The 18,149-nt window shown below is 44.9% G+C and overlaps 1 protein-coding gene across 2 annotated transcripts in view; it reads left to right on the top strand.

Annotated features, from left to right (window-relative positions):
- Positions 1–18,111, top strand: part of MOCOS (molybdenum cofactor sulfurase) — a 62,602-nt gene extending 44,491 nt beyond the window's left edge. Inside the window, exons 12-15 of one of the 2 annotated variants that reach the window (XM_087869865.1) lie at positions 2,191–2,296; positions 5,012–5,150; positions 9,985–10,089; positions 17,046–18,111. In XM_087869865.1, coding sequence (XP_087725991.1) covers positions 2,191–2,296; positions 5,012–5,150; positions 9,985–10,089; positions 17,046–17,339 — 644 coding nt within the window. In that variant the 3' untranslated portion in view covers positions 17,340–18,111. Of the gene's footprint in view, positions 1–2,190; positions 2,297–5,011; positions 5,151–9,984; positions 10,090–12,120; positions 12,312–17,045 lie in introns of those variants that run through there. The other variant, XM_045777880.2, reaches the window with a different exon arrangement.
- The last annotated feature ends 38 nt before the right edge of the window (positions 18,112–18,149 follow it).

The raw sequence follows: 18,149 nt of genomic DNA, 5'->3' as shown, positions 1-18,149 counted from the left end.
GATTAAAGCCCAGGGATCTCCCATCACGATGACTCAGACCGTCTGTCTCTTGGCCCCTTAATTAGGTTGGGCAGGTTTGTGTAGAGTGAGGAATGGGAACCCCTCTCACCTGCAGGAGGCTCATTCACTCACTCGTGCTTTAGAGGCTTGTATTTTCTCAGCACAGACGCCAGGGCTTGGAATGGGGCTTTCGTTTTCTGCCCTGGAGAGGTTTAGCCCCCGTGGCAATGCGTTTTAGGAGAGGTGAGTGAGCCTTCCTCTGGGGAAGTTCAGGAAGGGCCTTTGCAGAGGGGGCTCGGACTCCACTCCCTTCTCTGGCGCAGCCGTTTCAGCAAAGAGGACCTATGGAAGTAGCGGGTCTGGAGAGCAATTCTCTTTAAAGTATCCATTCTTGTGTACTCTGGGTTCCACGAGCTTGGTTTGGAGACAGCTAACGTGGCCTTGGTCCGGCTGACCTTTTTTCACATCTCGTTAAGGACAGCGATGCCCAGCCTGCAAACGGTTGACAGAAGCTGCTAGCGGTTCTGGGCACACTTTTCTTTTACTCGTTTTCTATTTTTTTTCCTTTCAGTAGTTTTAAAACTTGAATTCTTTCTTTCTTTCTTTTTTTTTTTTAAGATTTATTTATTTGAGAGAGAGAGTGGGGGGAGGGGCAGAGGGGGAGAGAGGGAGAGAGAGAAAGAGAGAGAGAGAGAATATCAAGCTGACTCCATGCTGAGAGCCTGCTTCGGGGCTCGATCTCAAGACCCTGAGACCACCTGAGTGGAAACCATGAGTCAGACACTTAACTGACTAAGCCACCCAGGCGCCCCTGTATTATTTATTTCAAAGTCAACATCACACACTTGCCTGATGAGAAAAACCAGCTTTTCCTGACTGGTTTCAGAAGATCTTCCTGGGCTTCTGGTCCTCCTCAAGGCATCTCTTTTGACTGTTTTGGGGAAGTCACCCATCCCCCACTCCCTCCCATCTCTCCTTCTCTAAATGTTGCCTCCAGGTCTTCTTTGCTGGACCAATTTCACTTCACCATTTCATTATTATTTTTTCCCCCAGATTATTAACAGAGTATTCTAGGAGCTCATTTTCTTTCTGTTTCTGAGAGGTTTGAGCCATGCTTAGAACATTTTTATAATTTCCAGGGCAGTTTTTTCCCTTGTAGAAATAGTGTCTTCTTTTTAAAAATGCAAGCTAATGGAAACATGATTCATTTGTATTCCAAGAAAGCAACTCTTCTTTTTAGATTTATTTAAACTTTTTGAGGTGTAAGTGACATATAACATTATATTAGTTTCAGATGTACAACATAATGATTTGACATTTGTATATATTGAGAAACGATCACCACAATAAGTCTGGTTAGCATCTGTCACCGTATATAGTTACACATTTTTTTCTTGTGATGAGAACTTTAAAGATTTACTCTCTTAGCAACTTTCAAATACGCAGTACAGTGTTGTTAACTACAGTCACCATGTGTACATGATATTCCCATGATATATTTATTTTATAACTAGAAGTTTGTATCTTTTAACTCCCTTTACTCCTCTTGCCCACCCCCACCCCCTGCCTCTGGTAACCACCAATCTGTTTTCTGTATCTATGAGCTTGTTTTTTGTTTTGTTTTTTGTTTGTTTCAGATTCTGCATACAAGTGAGCTCATATGGCGTCTCTGTTTGAGTTATTTCATTTAGCATAATGCCCTCAGGGTCCGTCCATGTTGTCACAAGTGGCAAGGTTTCATTTTTTAAAAAGATTTTATTTATTCATTTTAGAGAGAGAGAAAGAGTGCGAGCGGGTGGGGGGAATAGCAGGGGGGAGGGAGAGAATCTCAAGCAGAGAGATGCAGGGCTCTCTCTTACGACCCTGAGATTAGGACCTGAGTAGAAACCAAGAGTCAGACGCTTAACCAACTGCGCCACCGAGGTGCCCCAAGATTTCATTCCTTTTTATGACTGAGTAATATTGTATACATGTATCTACATATTACATATGATATATACATATATAATATTGTACATATATATGATATGTGATAGATATGATATATGGATATAATATTGTACGTATATATGATATATATATAATATTGTACATATATGTGATATATGATATATATGTATATCACATCTTCTTTATCCATTCCTCCATCGATGGATACTTAGATTGTTTAAAATGCTCCATCACTTTTAGATCAGTCTGCCAGTAAAACGGCCACCCTTTCTCTGGTGAATGAAGCACAGTATTTGCTGATAAACAGATCCAGTGTTTTGGAACTTCAGCAGCAATTAAATGCCAGGTAAGACCCTTTGCCTTGGGAACAGCAGACAGGCATCACCCACTTGACTCTGGGAGTGAGCCTGGCACCTACCTGGGGAGTCACGGAGTCCAGAGGAGAGACTGAGGCCCCGGGAAGTTACAAACCCCTTAGGTCCAGTTCCCACGTCTCTCTTGATGCCTTCATGATGCTTAGTCAACCCCAACTCTCGCTTTTTAATCATTCTGTTTCTTAACATTTTCTTTAATTGAATTGAACTTGACCCAGTTTTGTTGCCCACCCTCGCACCACTCCCTGTCCCCTAGGAGCCTTGCCCTACTTCCACGGTCATTTCGAGGGAAAGGGAGAGCGGTTGTGAAGGCCTCTAGAGTTGTAGCTAGAGATATTATTTGTTTGTATCACCAGACAGAATAGCACGGCTGCCTGCTTACCCCCACCCACTGCTCTAGAAAGGGTTCGTTCAATCCCCTTCATTGTTCTTTAGAGGAAATTGAAGTCCCAAGGTAGTCAGACCATTAGGGCAAAAAAAAAAAAAATCACCCCACTGTTATGTGAGAGCTGCGACTAGCTGCTGATCCCTAGTTCACAGGCCAGGAGGGGTGTGCGTGAGCCTGTCATCACGAGCCAGGGATCCTGTGACTCTCACATGCCATGTGGTCCTGGGCACGTGTGTGCATACTCACAAAATATAGCTTAATAAAAATGACACAGATGGACTGTTTTTAGTCATTCCTGTTTATAGTCATTGGCAAAACCACACAACAGAGGGCCGTGGCCCAGCTCGCCCTCCTTGGGTACGTAAGTGTGATGCAGCTGCGTGGTCCCTGGGTGTTCACTGAGCTGTCCCAGCACCGAGGGACACTCCTCAGGTCCCCAGAGCCCTGGAAAGAGCAGGGCAGCGGTCTTCTGGGATTCATGGTGTGGAAAACTAGGAGGTGGAGACAGGCTTGCGGCTGTCCTGGTTCCTACCAGGAGGGGACCGTGTTTCCTACCAGCTGGTTGAATGCAGGGCTGAGGAGCAGGGAGTCGGTGGGACAGGTGAGAGGACCAGCCTGTGCCTAGTACCCAAGAGGGTTGCTGGGGGCTCTGGTTGGTGTGTCTCTGTGCTACTTTCAAATTTGATGGACTCTATAATGCATACGCTGACCACAATAGCTTTTGAACATAAAATTTTTCCTTTTATTTCAAGTGGTTCATGATGTTCTGATATCCAAAAGCACAAAAGAAGGGTTTGTAACCTGGAGGGTAAATCCGGAATCAAAGGATTTTAGGACTGGAAAGTGCCAGCCTTGCACTTCAGATGAGGAAACTGTCGCTCTCCTTGGTCATGGGAGTTGCATCTAGTGGCAAAGCTAGCCCTGGTTCTCCTGGCTCCCGGCTTTTCACACACCACTCCCTGCTTGGAAGGGGATACGGCCTTAACCTCCACCAGAGCCTTTCAGTTCTGTTTCCAGAGAAAATTCCAGCCATGCTTAAGAATTTCCTCCCCAACTTAAATTTTGTTGTTGTTGTGGTTGAAGCACAACAAAGCACAAAAATCATAATCCGTAGCTCAGTGAGTGTTTACAAATGTGTATGCCTATGTAACCAGCAGCCAGAGCAAGTAGAGAACGTTTCTAGAAAACCAGAAACCTTCCTTGTGTCCCGTCTGACTCAGCCCTACGGAAGGTCACCACCATTCTGACTTTGTTCACCATAGAGAGTTTCACCTGGTCTTGAACCCAATATAATGGGATCATACAGTGGGTTCTTTGGTTGAAGTTTTCAGATGCTTTTTTTCAGTGCTTTTTCCCTTGGGGGTGGGGGTGCACGGAGGTGCAGACAATCATTTTGTGGGGCCTCATGGCAGTAGACAAAAAATTGTCAGCAAGAATTACAAAAATAGTATATGCTAGTTAACTGCCAACAGGATGGAAGTCAGGAAGTAAATCTGTTTTTATTGTGATATAATTGACACACGATATCATACTAGTTTCAGAGGTATAATAGAATGATTCAGTATTTATATATATTGAGAGACGATCACAGCAATAAGTTCGGTTAACATCTGTCACCATACATAGTTAACAATTATTTTTCTTGTGATGAGAACTTTTACGATGTACTCTCTTAGCAACGTTCAGATATACAGTACGGTATAAATAACTATAGCCATCATGCTGTACGTTACATCCCTGTGACGTACGTATTTTATAACTGGGAGCTTGTATCATTCGACTCCCTTCACCCATTTTGCCTGCTCCCACCCCCGTCGCTGGAAACCACCAGTCTGTCCTCCGTGGGAAATAAATACTAAAACCTCCATATGTACTTGTTGGTGATTCATGATGTTCTGATATCCCAAAAGAGTAGAGCTCTTGGAACATTTTAGGTCCTTGGTAATTAAGCCTGTCGAGGCTCCTTAAATGTCTCGTCTGGACTCACCTTGTAGAACGGGTATTTTTGGAGAAGTTGGTTCACTTGACCCCCGTCCCCTTGGTTTCCAGCGTCCTTCATCTCTTCAGCTAAGATCTACTCACCCTCTGCACCGCCTCTAGGGGTCACCCTGGAGGTCTGTGTGACAGATGGGTGTCTGCGGGCGTGCTACTCATGGTAGGAGCTTGTTCTGATCATCTAGGCCTCAGGCCAGGGTACAGTTGATGAAGTCAGGCATCGAGTGCTAGAAATGTTGAACAATTACAACAGTGCGGTTATCCACCCCTCCTCACTTCCCCCCTTCTGGTATGTCTTAAACAGTGATGAGAATGGGAAGGAGGAATTATTCCCAATGAAAGACCTCATCTCACGGTTCCGTGCCAATATTATTACCAATGGAACAAGGGCTTTTGAAGAAGAAAAGTGGGATGAGATTTCAATTGGTTCCTTGCGTTTCCAGGTGAGTTGGGGGAAGTTCAGTTCCTTCCTCAAGGGTTGCAGATGGAGACTGACCTCTGTCTGAGGCCAGGAGGGCGGCAGGTGGGAATCCCTCTCTGTCTTTGACTCTGCCCCTCAAATCCTCAGCGGGAGGGTTTGTGACATCTGCATTCTGGGAGTCCCCTTGGAAGGACCCATCGCTTATTCCCCACGAGGGTGGCAGCAGTCTGTTTCCTGTGGGGGCAGAGAGAATCTGCCCCCGTACCGGTGATCGCAGGCTCAGGGCGTCCCCAACTCATCATTATGTTTAGGCTTAAACTCTGTCTTCTTAGAATGTTTGTGTCTGTGAGAACTTTATCCTCTTGAAACCCGTTGGACTTCCCTGCTCTCTGGTGCTTGTGGAGGAGGACCCAGACGCCTAGCGGTCCCTCAGTGCCCACGGCCACCCCACCTCCTTCCCTCCCTCTGCCTCTGGCCTCACTGGCCATTGCAGAGTAGTTTGTCGTCAGAAGCAAAGCCATGTCTGCCCTCTCTCCCCAGCCTCTGAGCTCCCCAAATCGTGCTGTGGGCCTGGAAGATGTGAGGAAGTCTTAGGCTAAAACCTGCATTCTTCCTTCAAGCCAAGAAGGACCCCTGAGACCCCTGAGACCTGAGCCCCCTGACCCCTCCAGCCTCCCCCTTCCAGCCATACCGCCCTTCTCTCTATTCCCTAAACATGTCCAGCTTCCTGTCTGAGTGTCTTTGCCTTGCTGTCCCTTCTCCACTCAGAGGTCATCTCCTTGGAAAGGTCCAACTCTGCATAGCACCTACTTACTCCTTCAGAGCACCCAAGGGTGGGGCCCAAGTATGTTTTGTTCCCTGCTGTTCCTCTAGGGCCCAGAGCAGTCCTGGTCCAGAGTCAGTGCTCAATGATTGTTGAGAGAATGGATAGACAGGATAGATAAGGAATAGCTAGGGATGGAAAGATGGGTCATCTGCACAGAATGTGCCAGTTCTTTAAGTGGGGGATGAGACTATTTTGATAGTAGAGTTATTAATCGGTGATATAAACTGACTGTAATGGGGCTACCTTGTGTCCCGGCTCTGCACTTGGAAGGAACACAACTGTAATATCCAGAAAAGCGGTAAACAAGAATTGAAATCTTGATTGAAGAATGTCAGAGGTCTGAGGTTGCGGAGGGCAGTTAAATTGAATGGCACAAAAAGTCCTAAAGAATTTCTTTTATCCATTTAACTCCCCAGACTTCCTCTTATCCTGGCAGCTTCTCCTGCTTGAAGAAAGCAATCTCTTCTCTTCTCTGACATTCACTCCCACAGACCTCTCTCTGGCATCAGCCTTCCCGCCACCCCCCAACCCATCCCTGTGTCCTGACCTCCTCTTGCCCTTCTTATTTCCTGTTGCTCTGTCCCTGCCATGTCTTTAAAACACTTGCTCTCACGTATCCTGCCTAATACCGAACAGACATTAATGTATGTTGTTTGATAAATGGAGAGAAGGAGGGAGAAATAAAGGAAGAAAAGAGGAAAGCGAAAGAACTTGAACTAGCTTAATTGTCACTGTCAGCATGAGTCCTGGCAATGTTAGCACCTATGGCTCTACCCTGGGACGTAAATACAGGAAAGAGTCTTTAAGAAACTTTTCTGAGATGCTTTGCTTTCTTTAGGTCACTGTTCTTAATAAACATTCATTAATAGAAGTGAAAATATGCCTGCCCTTTGGCCCAAAACTTTCATTGGTAGAAATCTATTCCATAAAATACAGTCATACAAGTATGCAGAGCTATATTACAGACTTATTTATTGGGGTGCCGGGGTGGCTCAATTGGTTGGGCGTCTGCCTTTGGCCCAGGTCATGGCCCCGGGGTCCTGGGATGGAGCCCTGTGTAGGGCTCCTTGCTCAGTGGGGAGTCTGCTTCTCTCTCTCCTTCTGCCCTCTCTCCCGCTCATGCTCTCTCTCTTGCTTGCTCTTTCTCTCTCAAGTAAATAAATAAAAATCTTTTTTTTAAACTTACTTATCGTAGTGCTTTTATAAATATGAGAAATTGGAGGACATTCTACATATCCACAAAAGGGAGATTGGTTAAACAAATTATGCTATATTCATACAGTGTAGTCCTGTGCAGGCGCTAAAAAGTATAAACTGTAGTTAGTTCTGTGCCTTTCAAAAAGTAACTGCTTAAAAGACATTGCTGATGCTAATCCTCAGGCTGAGGCTGTTGCAATGCAGAAAGATTTAGCACGTCTCTTTTGGAAAGTAATTTTTTACTGGGGATCATCAAGTCATCAAAACTTTGATACCTGTTGCCTTTAGAATCTCATTTAAAGAGATCGATGCTAAAAAATGTTAAATGGCCAAGGGGGTTATGTGGATTAAGACCTTTATTACAAAATCATTGATAACAACAAAGAATTAGAAACTGTTTCCATGGCTTCATAGAACAGTGAAGAACATCAGCCCCCAGGAATGCCAGGCCATCGTGAACGCTGCAAAGCCCAAGGATGGAGTCGTCTCTGAGTACAGACATGGAAGGGGGTCTACTATGTATTGTGGAGTAATGGGACAGGGAGGGTGCAGTGGCCTCTGAGAGCCCAGGGAGAGTGCTGCCCAGGTGCATGGCTCATTGGGTCCTGCTGCGAGCAGCAGTCCCATGCAACCTACAGCCTCATTAGCGGTGCTTGCCTCTGAGGACAGAGAGGGAGGCCACTGCTGAGCGCTTTCTTTTTGAATTCTTTTTTAAAAGATTTTATTTATTGGAAAGAGAGAGTGAGAGCACACTCAGGGGGAGCAACAGGCAGAGGGAGAGGGAAAAGCAGGCTCCCCACTGGGCAGGAAGCCTGATGTGGAGCTTGTTCCCAGGACCCTGAGATCATGACCTGAGCCGAAGGCAGACGCTTAACCGCTTAACCGACTGAGCCACCCAGGCGCCCCTCTTTTAATTCTTAAAGCTTCTGTATTGTTTGAGTTATTTTTCAAAGAACACATATGCTTGTAAACAATTTTTAAAAATCCCAATGGATAACAGTACTAGAAAAAAGAGCTTAAAAATTACAGTGTTTTAAGAAAATTGATTTCTTTGTTTTGGTGTTTGAAAAAAGTGCCTGGAAAATATCTTTCCTTCTGCCAGCTTGAGAAACTGTTTTAAGAGAGTCTTTTCACTAAAGTGACAGTATTTTTTCTTGAAGTGTTGTCCGTCAGGTGGCAGCTGGGGTCCCCGGGCCCAGGGCTGGTGGGACATCCCTTCTGTGGGACATCTCTTCCGTGGGTTATGTCTCTGCAGGCTCAGAGGGAGCCTGGCCTGGGAATCATAATGTTCTAGGCAGAAAAGGCAGGATGTCTGTCCTTGATCCTGGAGGGCTTAGTGTTCCAATTTTGTGGAAGTCCTGTTCCATCTGGGGGATTCTCGTGTATAATCATGATAGCTTCCACTTTTGAGCATGGCTAAGTGCCTGGTATGGGCTTGGCATCCTAGAAATAGTACCTGGAATCCTCATTGAATCAAGCTAAGGGGCTGGATGATGAAATGCCGCTTCGAGAGGTTGTAGGTCTGCCCAGTATCAAAGCCAGTGCAGGGTAGAGCCCCGTACAGCACCCCCAGCTGCTTACAGAAGACTGCCCATCTTGACTTCGGTACCACAGTGAGGTTATATCTCCCCTGGCTTAGTGCCCACCAGCCAGAAGGTGAGCGATAGGAACAGGCCAAGATGTAGCCACATTTAGGTGTTTCTGGTTTCGGTGCATACTTTGTGTTTGCTCATGAGTGAGCAGAGGAGCAAAGGAGAAAAATCAAGTACCTTTGCCCTTTTTATATATGCAAAAAAAAAAAAAAAAAAGAAGAAGCATCTTGTCACTGCTGAATGCATACTTTCTTTTTTTATGTTAACATTTATGGGAGATTTTCTCACTATAAAGCAATCCACGCTCATGGCAGGCCAACCAGAATAGAAGTTCTACCATATGGTATAACCCCTGTTAAGAATCTGTGTATGCATATATATATATATGTAAGACTACACATGTAATTTTGTTTCCTGCTTATTTCAATTACAAACATAAATAATACCCCTTTTATTTAAAGCCCTTTATAAATTAACTTTAATACCTGCATGATATATACATGGAGTGTGGCCATTCTTCTCTACTCTTTGGTGTTTAAGATACTCCCAGATTTCCCTGCTACAAATAATGTGAGAAAGATCCTTGTACATGAATCTGTGTTTGTACTTGTGGTTCTTTTCTTTCATTTTCTAAAAATTTATTTGAGAGAGAGTGCATGCACGAGTGGGAAGGGCAGAGGGAGAGGGAGACAGTCTCAAGCAGACTCAGAGCTGAGCATGGAGCCCCATGTGGGGCTCGATCTCACAACCCTGAGATCACGACCTGAGCCGAAACCAAGAGTCGGATGCTCATCGCCTCTGTCAGCCAGGTGCCCCACCTGTGGTTCTTGTCTTAGGTGAAATTCCTAGTAGGGAAATTTCTGGGTCAAAGAACATGGACACAGTAAGGTTCTACTGATGACTCAGTGCTGGGGCCATGGGTGTTTATTGTCTCCCAGGTTACCCTCCAGTCAGTTAGTTCTTTTCTTCCTGGGAGGATCCAGGAAGAAACCTGAGATAGCAACCACTCTTCTCTTTCTCTATGAAGCCCTGAAGCAGCAGTCTTTCAGCTGATGAGCAAATATGGATGATTCCCCAGGACCACGTGAGGAGGTGCCTCTTTCTGGCTCCTTGCAGCTAGAGTACTGAGCACCCCGCATGACTGGGGCTGGAGACCACCTCTTACAACCAGTCCTCCCGGACCCAGCTTCCTCCCTGGTCACTTTCATGGCAACGCTGTCTTTTCCCTTCTCACCTCCCAGGTTTCGGGGCCTTGTCACAGATGCCAGATGATTTGCATCGACCAGCAAACCGGGCAGCGAAACCAAAATGTTTTCCAAAAGCTTTCTGAGAGGCGCGAGAGAAAGGTAAGCATGATTGCCAACTATGATCCTGGCTCGTTACCCACACCAGAGCTGTAGTTCTGAGTAAGAGCGCGGAGTAAGCTTTAGAAGTGGGGAGACAGTCTACGGCTGATGCGCTACCATTAAGGTTCTGAGCTCATCCACAGCACCAACTGATTTTTCCTTTCCCTCAATTTCCTTCCTTTTTGGGGTCTTATGATGTGTATTTTTGGTACTCTCAAATTTCATTGATGATAAATGGGGTATAAATAAGAAATGAGTACATAAGCGAAGTGATTTTATTGTCCTGATCATTCTTTTCTTCACCACGGATGTCTCATGAGAGTAAAATGCCATCTAGTGAGTAGAGTAGCTGCATGGACAATTTCAGTAAATTTCACTCTCAGAAGCCTGTAAGTCATCTTCTTGAAGGTTCATATGACCAAATGTTGTTTTTGTGGATGCCAGATGATAGAAACTGAACTTATAACAGACTGATTCTTTAGGAAGATCTATGTCTAGGCTAGTACGTTCTGGTTTTGTCTGCCAAGAATTCTAGGAAGCCAGGTAAACAGGCTGCATGGAGCATTTCTTGAAAATTAACTGAAATAGGGTAAATATTTAATCTCTCTCCGGTAATAAATTAGAAGGTCCACTCATGGTTTAAATGTTCTGCTCTGTTTCCTGTGTCTCTCCAAAACTGGGGTTTGTTTCACACTATGTAATTGCCACAGTCTCCCTACAGATACGGGATACACTGGTCTGTACTTGAGTGCAGGCCGTGTCCCCTGGGGCGTGGGGACCTTGAGTCTGCATCATGCGGTGGGGGGATGGATGGGCATAAATACTATGGGGCATGGAAGGACAATAGTACTTCTTAGAATCTGTGCACACATCTTTTTTTAAAAAATAATTTTTGGAATAATTTCAGATTTACAGATAAATTGCAAAGATATTACAGAGCATTCCTGTGTACAGTTCACCCACATGTGCACAAATCTCAGGAATTAATTTGGCCTCAGTCCCTAGCCTGGGGCCTGGAACATGGGGGTGTCCAGCTGATATTATCACAGTAATGGCCAGGTCTGGGAGCACGTCGTGTGCTCCAAACAGTTCTTACTGCCTCACTTGCATTGATGGCAAACTTTGAGTAGACTGACACAACTCTTTATTTTGGACCGTCCATCTTTATTCTAGAGAGTTTGGAGAATGTAACCTACCCCACGTCCAAAAAAAAAAAAAAAAAAAATCACATCAAAGAAAATGCAGGATTTTGCTATTATTTTCACAAAATAATTTTTATATCAGGAAACAGAGCAGAAATTGGCCTGGCAGTGGTCAGAAGCAGAGAGCAGGATGCAGGCCCTCCTACCAGAAGCTCAGGGTATACAGGAAGGAGAAAAAAGAATGGGTCCAGCCATTAATCGGTGTGGGGTGACTGTTGGGAAAGGATAGTATGTATGTATGTATTTATTTTTAAGAGAAAGAGTACGTGCATGAGTGCGTGCAAGCGGGGGTGGGGGTGGGGGGTGGTGGGAGAGGCAGAAGGAGAGGGAGAGAGAGAATCCCAAGCAGGGTCCACACTCAGTGTGAAGCCCTACGCAGGGCTCGATTTCACCATCATGATCTGAGCTGAGTTGGACATTTGACTGAGCCACCCAGGCACCCTAGGAAAGGACATTTTATTTTATTATTATTTTTAAAGATTTTGTTTATTTATTTGACAGAGAGAGAGAGAGAGAGCACAAGCAGAGGGAGCGGGAGAGCGAGAGGCAGGCTCCCCATTGAACAGGGAGCCCGATGTGGGGCTCGATCCCAGGACCCTGGGATCATGACCTGAGCAGAAGGCACACACTTAACTGACTGAGCCACCCAGGCGCCCTGGGAAAGGACATTTTAAATGAGAATCTTTGGTGTCTGAAATTGGGATTCCCATTTCCCACTACATTCTAGGACATGTCTTCAAAGATTTGACTTGATTTTAGTTGCACATTCTTTATAAAATTATTTCAACTGCTAAAATAATCTAGCTTGTTGCTGCTGTCTTGTTCACAGGTGAACTTTGGAGTGTATCTGATGCATGTGTCTCTGGACTTGTCGTCTCCACGGTTCCTGTCTGTAGGGTCCCAGGTGCTCCCTGTGTTGAAAGAAAACTCAGAGCACCCTGATTTACCCGCTTCTGACTAACATCGGGATGTTATCTCCGGAAATGTTTTCTCGGCGTTAATTAAAATTTCTCTTTTACAGCTCCGTCTGCTTTTATTGAGATCAGCACATGGCTCAGTAGAACGCCATCTTTTGAACAAGGAGCGTTCTCTTGGGGGTAGAGGGAGCCCTTGTTGGCTTCCCCTAATTCCCGCTCTCCTGTGTGCACTGCCAAGCTCAGGAGGCCGGTTCTGAGGGCTCCGGGCTTTTCCTGAAGCAAGGGCAGCACCCAGGAGCTGTGCCGCACCCCTGTGGGTTTGAAGTAGGGTAACTTCAATCTGATGAGGGTCTTTCTTTCTTTCTTTCTTTCTTTCTTTCTTTCTTTCTTTCTTTCTTTCTTTCTCTTCCTTCCTCCCTCCCTCCCTCCCTCCCTCCCTCCCTCCCTCCCTCCCTCCCTCTCTTTCTTTCTTTCTTTCTTTCTTTCTTTCTTTCTTTCTTTCTTTCTTTCTTTCTTTCTTTCTTTTTTAAGATTTTTATTTATTTTTTGGAGAGAGAGAGAGCACAAGCAGGGGAAGGGGCTGGGGGAGAGGGAGAAGCAGGCTCCCCGCTGAGCGTCGAGCTGGACATGGGGCTCCATCTCAGGACCCCGAGATCATGACCTGAGCCGAAGTCAGTCACTTAACTGAGCCACCCAGGTGCCCCAGATGAGGTGGTGTTTTTTTTTCCTATTATAATTCTCTCTCTCTCTGTCTCTTTTCTCTATCACTACTTTTTTTTTTAAAATTTCAGTGTAGCTGCCGTACAGTGTTAGTTTCAGGTGTACAACACAGTGATCAACAACTGTGTGTGTTATGCTGGGCTCACCACACCTGTGAGCACATCTGTCACCGCACAACGCTATTACAGTATCATTGACTCTATTCCCTGTGCTGGACCTTTTATTCCGGTGACTCCTTTCTTTCCAGAACTGGAAGTAATTAGGTGAGATCTTTAATGAGGCTCCGTGGGAATGCTGAACCTTTATCTTGCCATATTCCCACGCTGTTATTTTGTCTTTAGGAAGAATCTCTAGGTGCTTTTCTTCTTCTTCTCCTTCTTCCCCTACTCCTCCTCCTTCTGCTCCTTCTCTTCCTCCTCTTCCTCTCCTCCTTCTCCTTCTTTCAGGATTTTATTTATGTATTTGAGAGAGAGGGAGAGAGAGAGAGTGCACGAGCAGGGGGGAGGGGGGAGAGGGAGAAGGAGAAGCAGACTCCCCGCTGAGCAGGGAGCCCGACATGGGGGTCTATCCCAGGACCCTGAGACCATGACCTGAGTGGCAGACGCTTAACTAACAGAGCCACCCAGGCACCCCCCCGCCAAGTATTTTATTCTTTTTGGTGCCATGTAAGTGCAATTGTTTTCCTTACTTCCTTTTCAGATAGTTTATTTTTAGTGTGTAGAAATGCAGTTGATTTTTGTATGTTGACTTCGTATCCTGCAACTTTACTAAATTCACTTATTCTAACAGATTTTTAATGGAATCTTTAAGGTTTCTGTATATAATATCATGTCATCTCTAAACAGGGATAATTTTACTTTTGCCTTTCCAATTTGGGTGTCTTTTATATCTATTTATTGCCTAATTGCTTTGGCTAGGCTTTCTGGGACTGTGTTGAATAGAAGTGGCATGAGTGGGCATTCTTGCTTTCTTCCTGAACTTGGAGGAATACTTTCAGTTTTCCGCCATTGACCATAATTTTAATTGTGGGCTTTTCATATACGGCCTTTACTATGTTGAGATATGTTCCTTCTATTCCTAGTTTGTTGAGAGTTTTTATTGTGCAAGTGTGTTGCATTTTGTTTAATGCTTTTTAACACATCTATTTAGATAATCATATGATTTTTAGCCTTTATTCTGTTAATATATTGCATTAACAGATTTTTATATGTTGAACCATGTTTGCACTGGAGGGAGAAGTCCCACTTGGTCATGGTGCATGATTCTTTTAATGTGCTAATGGATTCATTTTGCTAGTATTTTGTTGAGGTATTTTGCATCTATATTCATTAGGGATAGTGTCCTCTAGTTTTCTTGTGGTGTCTTTGTCTATCTTGGGTAAGGGTAATGCTGGCATCTATACAATGAGTTTGGAAGTGCCCCCTCTTGTTCATTTTTTGGGAACAGTTTGCAAAGGATTGCCTTTAATTCTTCTTTTAAATGTTTGTTAGGATTTACCATTGAAGCCGTCTGGTCCTGGGCTTTCTCTGTTGGGAGGTTTTTTGATTACTGATTAAATATCTGTATTTATTATAGGTCTGTCCAGACTTTGTATTTCTTCATGATTTACTCTGGTTAAGGTGTATGTTTCTAGGAATTTATCCACTTCTTCTAGGCTATCCATTTTGTTGGAGTATAATTATTCATAGCGGTCTTTTATGACCCCTTTTATTTCTGTGCCATCAGTTGTAATTCTTCTTTCCTTCTGATTTTATTTGAGTCCTCTTTTTTCCCCCCTAGTCTAGTGAAGGGTTTGTCAATTTTGCTTATCCTTTCAAAAAACCCAACTCTTAGTTTTGTTGATTTTTTCTGGTGTTTCTCTATTTTCTTTTTATTTTTTAAGATTTTATTTATTTGAGAGAGAACCAGAGAGAGCATGAGCGGAGGGTGAGGGGCAGAGGGAGAGGGAGAAGCAGACTCCCTGCTGAGCAGGGAGCCCTACCCCAGGGGCTTGATCCCAGGGCCCCAGGACCGTGACCTGAGCTGAAGGAAGATCCTTAACCACAGAGCCACCCAGGTGCCCCTGTTTCTCTATTTTCTATTTCATTTATTTCTGTTCTAGTCTTATTTCCTTTCTTCTGCTAACTTTGGGCTTTTTTGCTCTTTTCTAAAAGCTTTTTGGGGTGTAAAGTTAAGAAAGCCATATTGTTTATTAAACAGACTGCTTTGCATTTGATACAAGTAGAAACATTATTTAAAAAGAAAGTACCGCTCCTGATCCGTGGCGGCTAGTGTGTACCCCCCCTCCCAACCCGATGGTGACCGTGAGAAAAGGAAAAGCCGCAGTTCTATATTCAGAGAGCTTGGGGGTTCATATCAGAGGATCACCAGACCATGGTGCTTTGATGGAAGTGCAAGGGTCAGGGGCACACCTGGGAGTGTGGGGGCTGGCCCGGGGTGGGGGGCAGGGTGGAAGGAATGCTCTGCAAAGCTGATCAGAACAGTGCCATCTCCTGTGCGTGAAAGAAAGCCATGTCCATACCCACTCACAAATATCTCTGGCCTTCAGGGCCTTTGGCAAGGGAAAGAGATGAAGAGACCATGCTGGGACATTCCCCAAACTTCCCGCTGCAGTGAGAGAAGTGAGGCTGTGCAAGGCCGGCTCCAGTGATTGGCATTTGCTCTCTGGAGTGACCCTGTCCTGACCAGAAGAAGCCATTGGTACCAATGGTGCTCCCTCTTTCTCAGCTCTCCTTTCTCCGGGAGGGAGGTGGTGAGTGGCCGAGGAGAGCACAGGCTGCGGGGATCCAGTGCGGGCAGAGACCCGCCGCTAGACTGCATGCCAGTGGGCGCCGAGTGTTCTCAGCAAGGTGCCTGCTGGGGACCCTGGCAGTGGATGAAACGTTCTCCAGGCAGTCAGAGGTCTGAGCTCCCAGTATCCCTGAGAAAGGCCAAAGCTCTTCTCGCTGCAGGGGGAGTTCAGGGCACAACAGGAAGCAGAGAGCAAGCTGGCAGACACTTTCTAGCTTCCTTTTTTCCAATTCACCTGTTTTGTGCTGACAATTAACTTCTATGTATCTGACCTTGCAAACCCCCAAATTAAAATCATAGCAAACCTCATTCTTTATGAGCAAGCTATTGAACAGATCTAAGCCTCATCTGAAAACTGAGATCTGAGTTTCTTCAGGGAATGGAGAATTGAATGAAACATTTGTGTTTAGCACAGGGCCGCAAAATAATTATGCCAAGTAAGCCACGTCTACCACCTAGTGGCAGCATTCGGTAATTGCAGATTGCGTTATTTAAAGAAGGCTGAACACTAGTTCAGATCGGGTGGGCAAGTCCCAAAGGATGACAAACATTAGCTCACTTCTCTCCGCCTGGCTTCCTTAGTGGAAGCTCTGAGACGCTTTTCATTACTGATGTTGGAATCCTTTAAAAGTTAGTTCCTGCATTATGTCTTGGTCAGATTAAATTTTTTTAAAAAAGATTTTATTTGGGGCACCTGGGTGGCTCAGTCGGTTAAGTGGCTGCCTTCAGCTCAGGTCATGATCCCCGAGTCCTGGAATTGAGCCCCGCATCGGGCTCCCTGCTCGGCGGGGAGTCAGCTTCTCCCTCTCCTTCTCCCTCTGCCTGCTGCTCCCCTTGCTTATGCTTTCTTTCTCAGTGTCTGTCAAATAAATAAATAATATCTTTAAGTAAAAGATATTATTTATTTATATATTTTAGAGACAGAGCACGCTGGGGGAGGGGTTGGGAGGAGGAGCAGAGGGAGGGGGAAGGAATCTCAAGCAGACCTTGCACTGAGAATGGAGCCATACGGGGCTCAATCTCACTATGCTGAGATCGTGACCTGAGTCAAAATTAAGAGTCGGGGGCTTAACAACCGAGTCACCCAGTCATCTGGGTCAGATGAATTTTACACTGGCATGGCATCAACCATTCTTTTGGAGTCTCCTATTTTCTTAGGACTAAAAAAAAATCATCTTTAAGAAAGAATGCAAAATAAAAATTAGGCAAAAAAAGGGACATTAACTTACATGTGAAAGGAAAGGGCTTTGGAAGGCATCTGTGCAAGTGCGAGGCTTAAGCTTTGTGACTTTTGCAAGCAATCCACCTTTGCCTGGTTTGTTTGCAGCTCTCCTCTCCCAGTGCAACTGAGCACCACTCAAACTCTCAAGGGCTACTTTGTTCCTGCTTTTTGCAGTTTACAGAAGAAACCACATTTTATTCACTTTCTAAAATAAACAGCCACGTGAAGACCTGTCCTGGTTTTCTCTCTCCCACCTGTGGCTGGAAACTAATTGTGTCATCATCACTCTGGGATAGCGACTTGCCCCGGACCCTGCCTGCTCTGGTTGGTACCAAGACCTGGGATTTCCTTCCGGCATGGGTGTCCAGGCTCCCTGTTGCCAGAAGTTTATTGCTATAGACTGAATGTTTCTGTCTCCCCCCAAATTCATGTGTTAAAGCTTAACTCCCAATGTGATGGCATTAGGAGGGGAGGCCTTTTGGAGGCATGAGAGCAGAGCCCTCACGAATAGGGATTAGTGCCCTTATAAAAGAGACCTCAGAGAGCTTCCTCCCTCCTCCTGCCATGTGAGGACACAGCCAGAAGATGGCCATCTACGAACCAGGAAGGAAGATCTCACCAGACACCAAACTTGCCAGCACCTTGGTCTTTGACTTCTAGCCTCTAGAACTGTAAGAAATAAATTTCTGTTGTTTATCGGTCACCTGCTCTGGGATATTTTGTTATAGCAGTCCTGAATGGACTGAGACATGTGGAGTAATCAGAAAGTATTACTGTCATCTCCTCGTGAGGGACAACGAAATACTACGTCATGTTTATCCACAGTCTGGTAAAATACAGGTTTTTTGTTGTTTGTTGTTGCTTTTTAAAGCTAACTAGGTAACTAGTTAAAATTTTTAAGCAGAAAAGATGAAGTCAGCTTATGGAGAAGGATTGGAAATTGGATACTCAGGACCCTTCTACCCCTACACAATTGCTTTCCAGTGGCTGAAGTCAGTGCACACTTTTGTATTGTGTATTTTACTCTAAACATTTGGTGTACTTCAAAATGGTCTTCGTAACGTTAAATGGATACATAGTTGCATTTAGGTACTATAAGTAATTAAAATACACCCCTATTGAAACATGTTTGAGTTTTTAATTTTCTAAGTAAGACTGCAATATACTCTGCTTTTAAACATGGCTATTTATGTATTTATTTATTCATTT

This window comes from Ursus americanus, chromosome 19 (genome assembly GCF_024610735.1).
Source record: "Ursus americanus isolate L20-20 chromosome 19, mUrsAme1.1.p, whole genome shotgun sequence".
In the NCBI taxonomy this organism is placed as follows: Eukaryota; Metazoa; Chordata; class Mammalia; order Carnivora; family Ursidae; genus Ursus; species Ursus americanus.
This window is presented reverse-complemented; position numbering and strand designations above follow the sequence as displayed.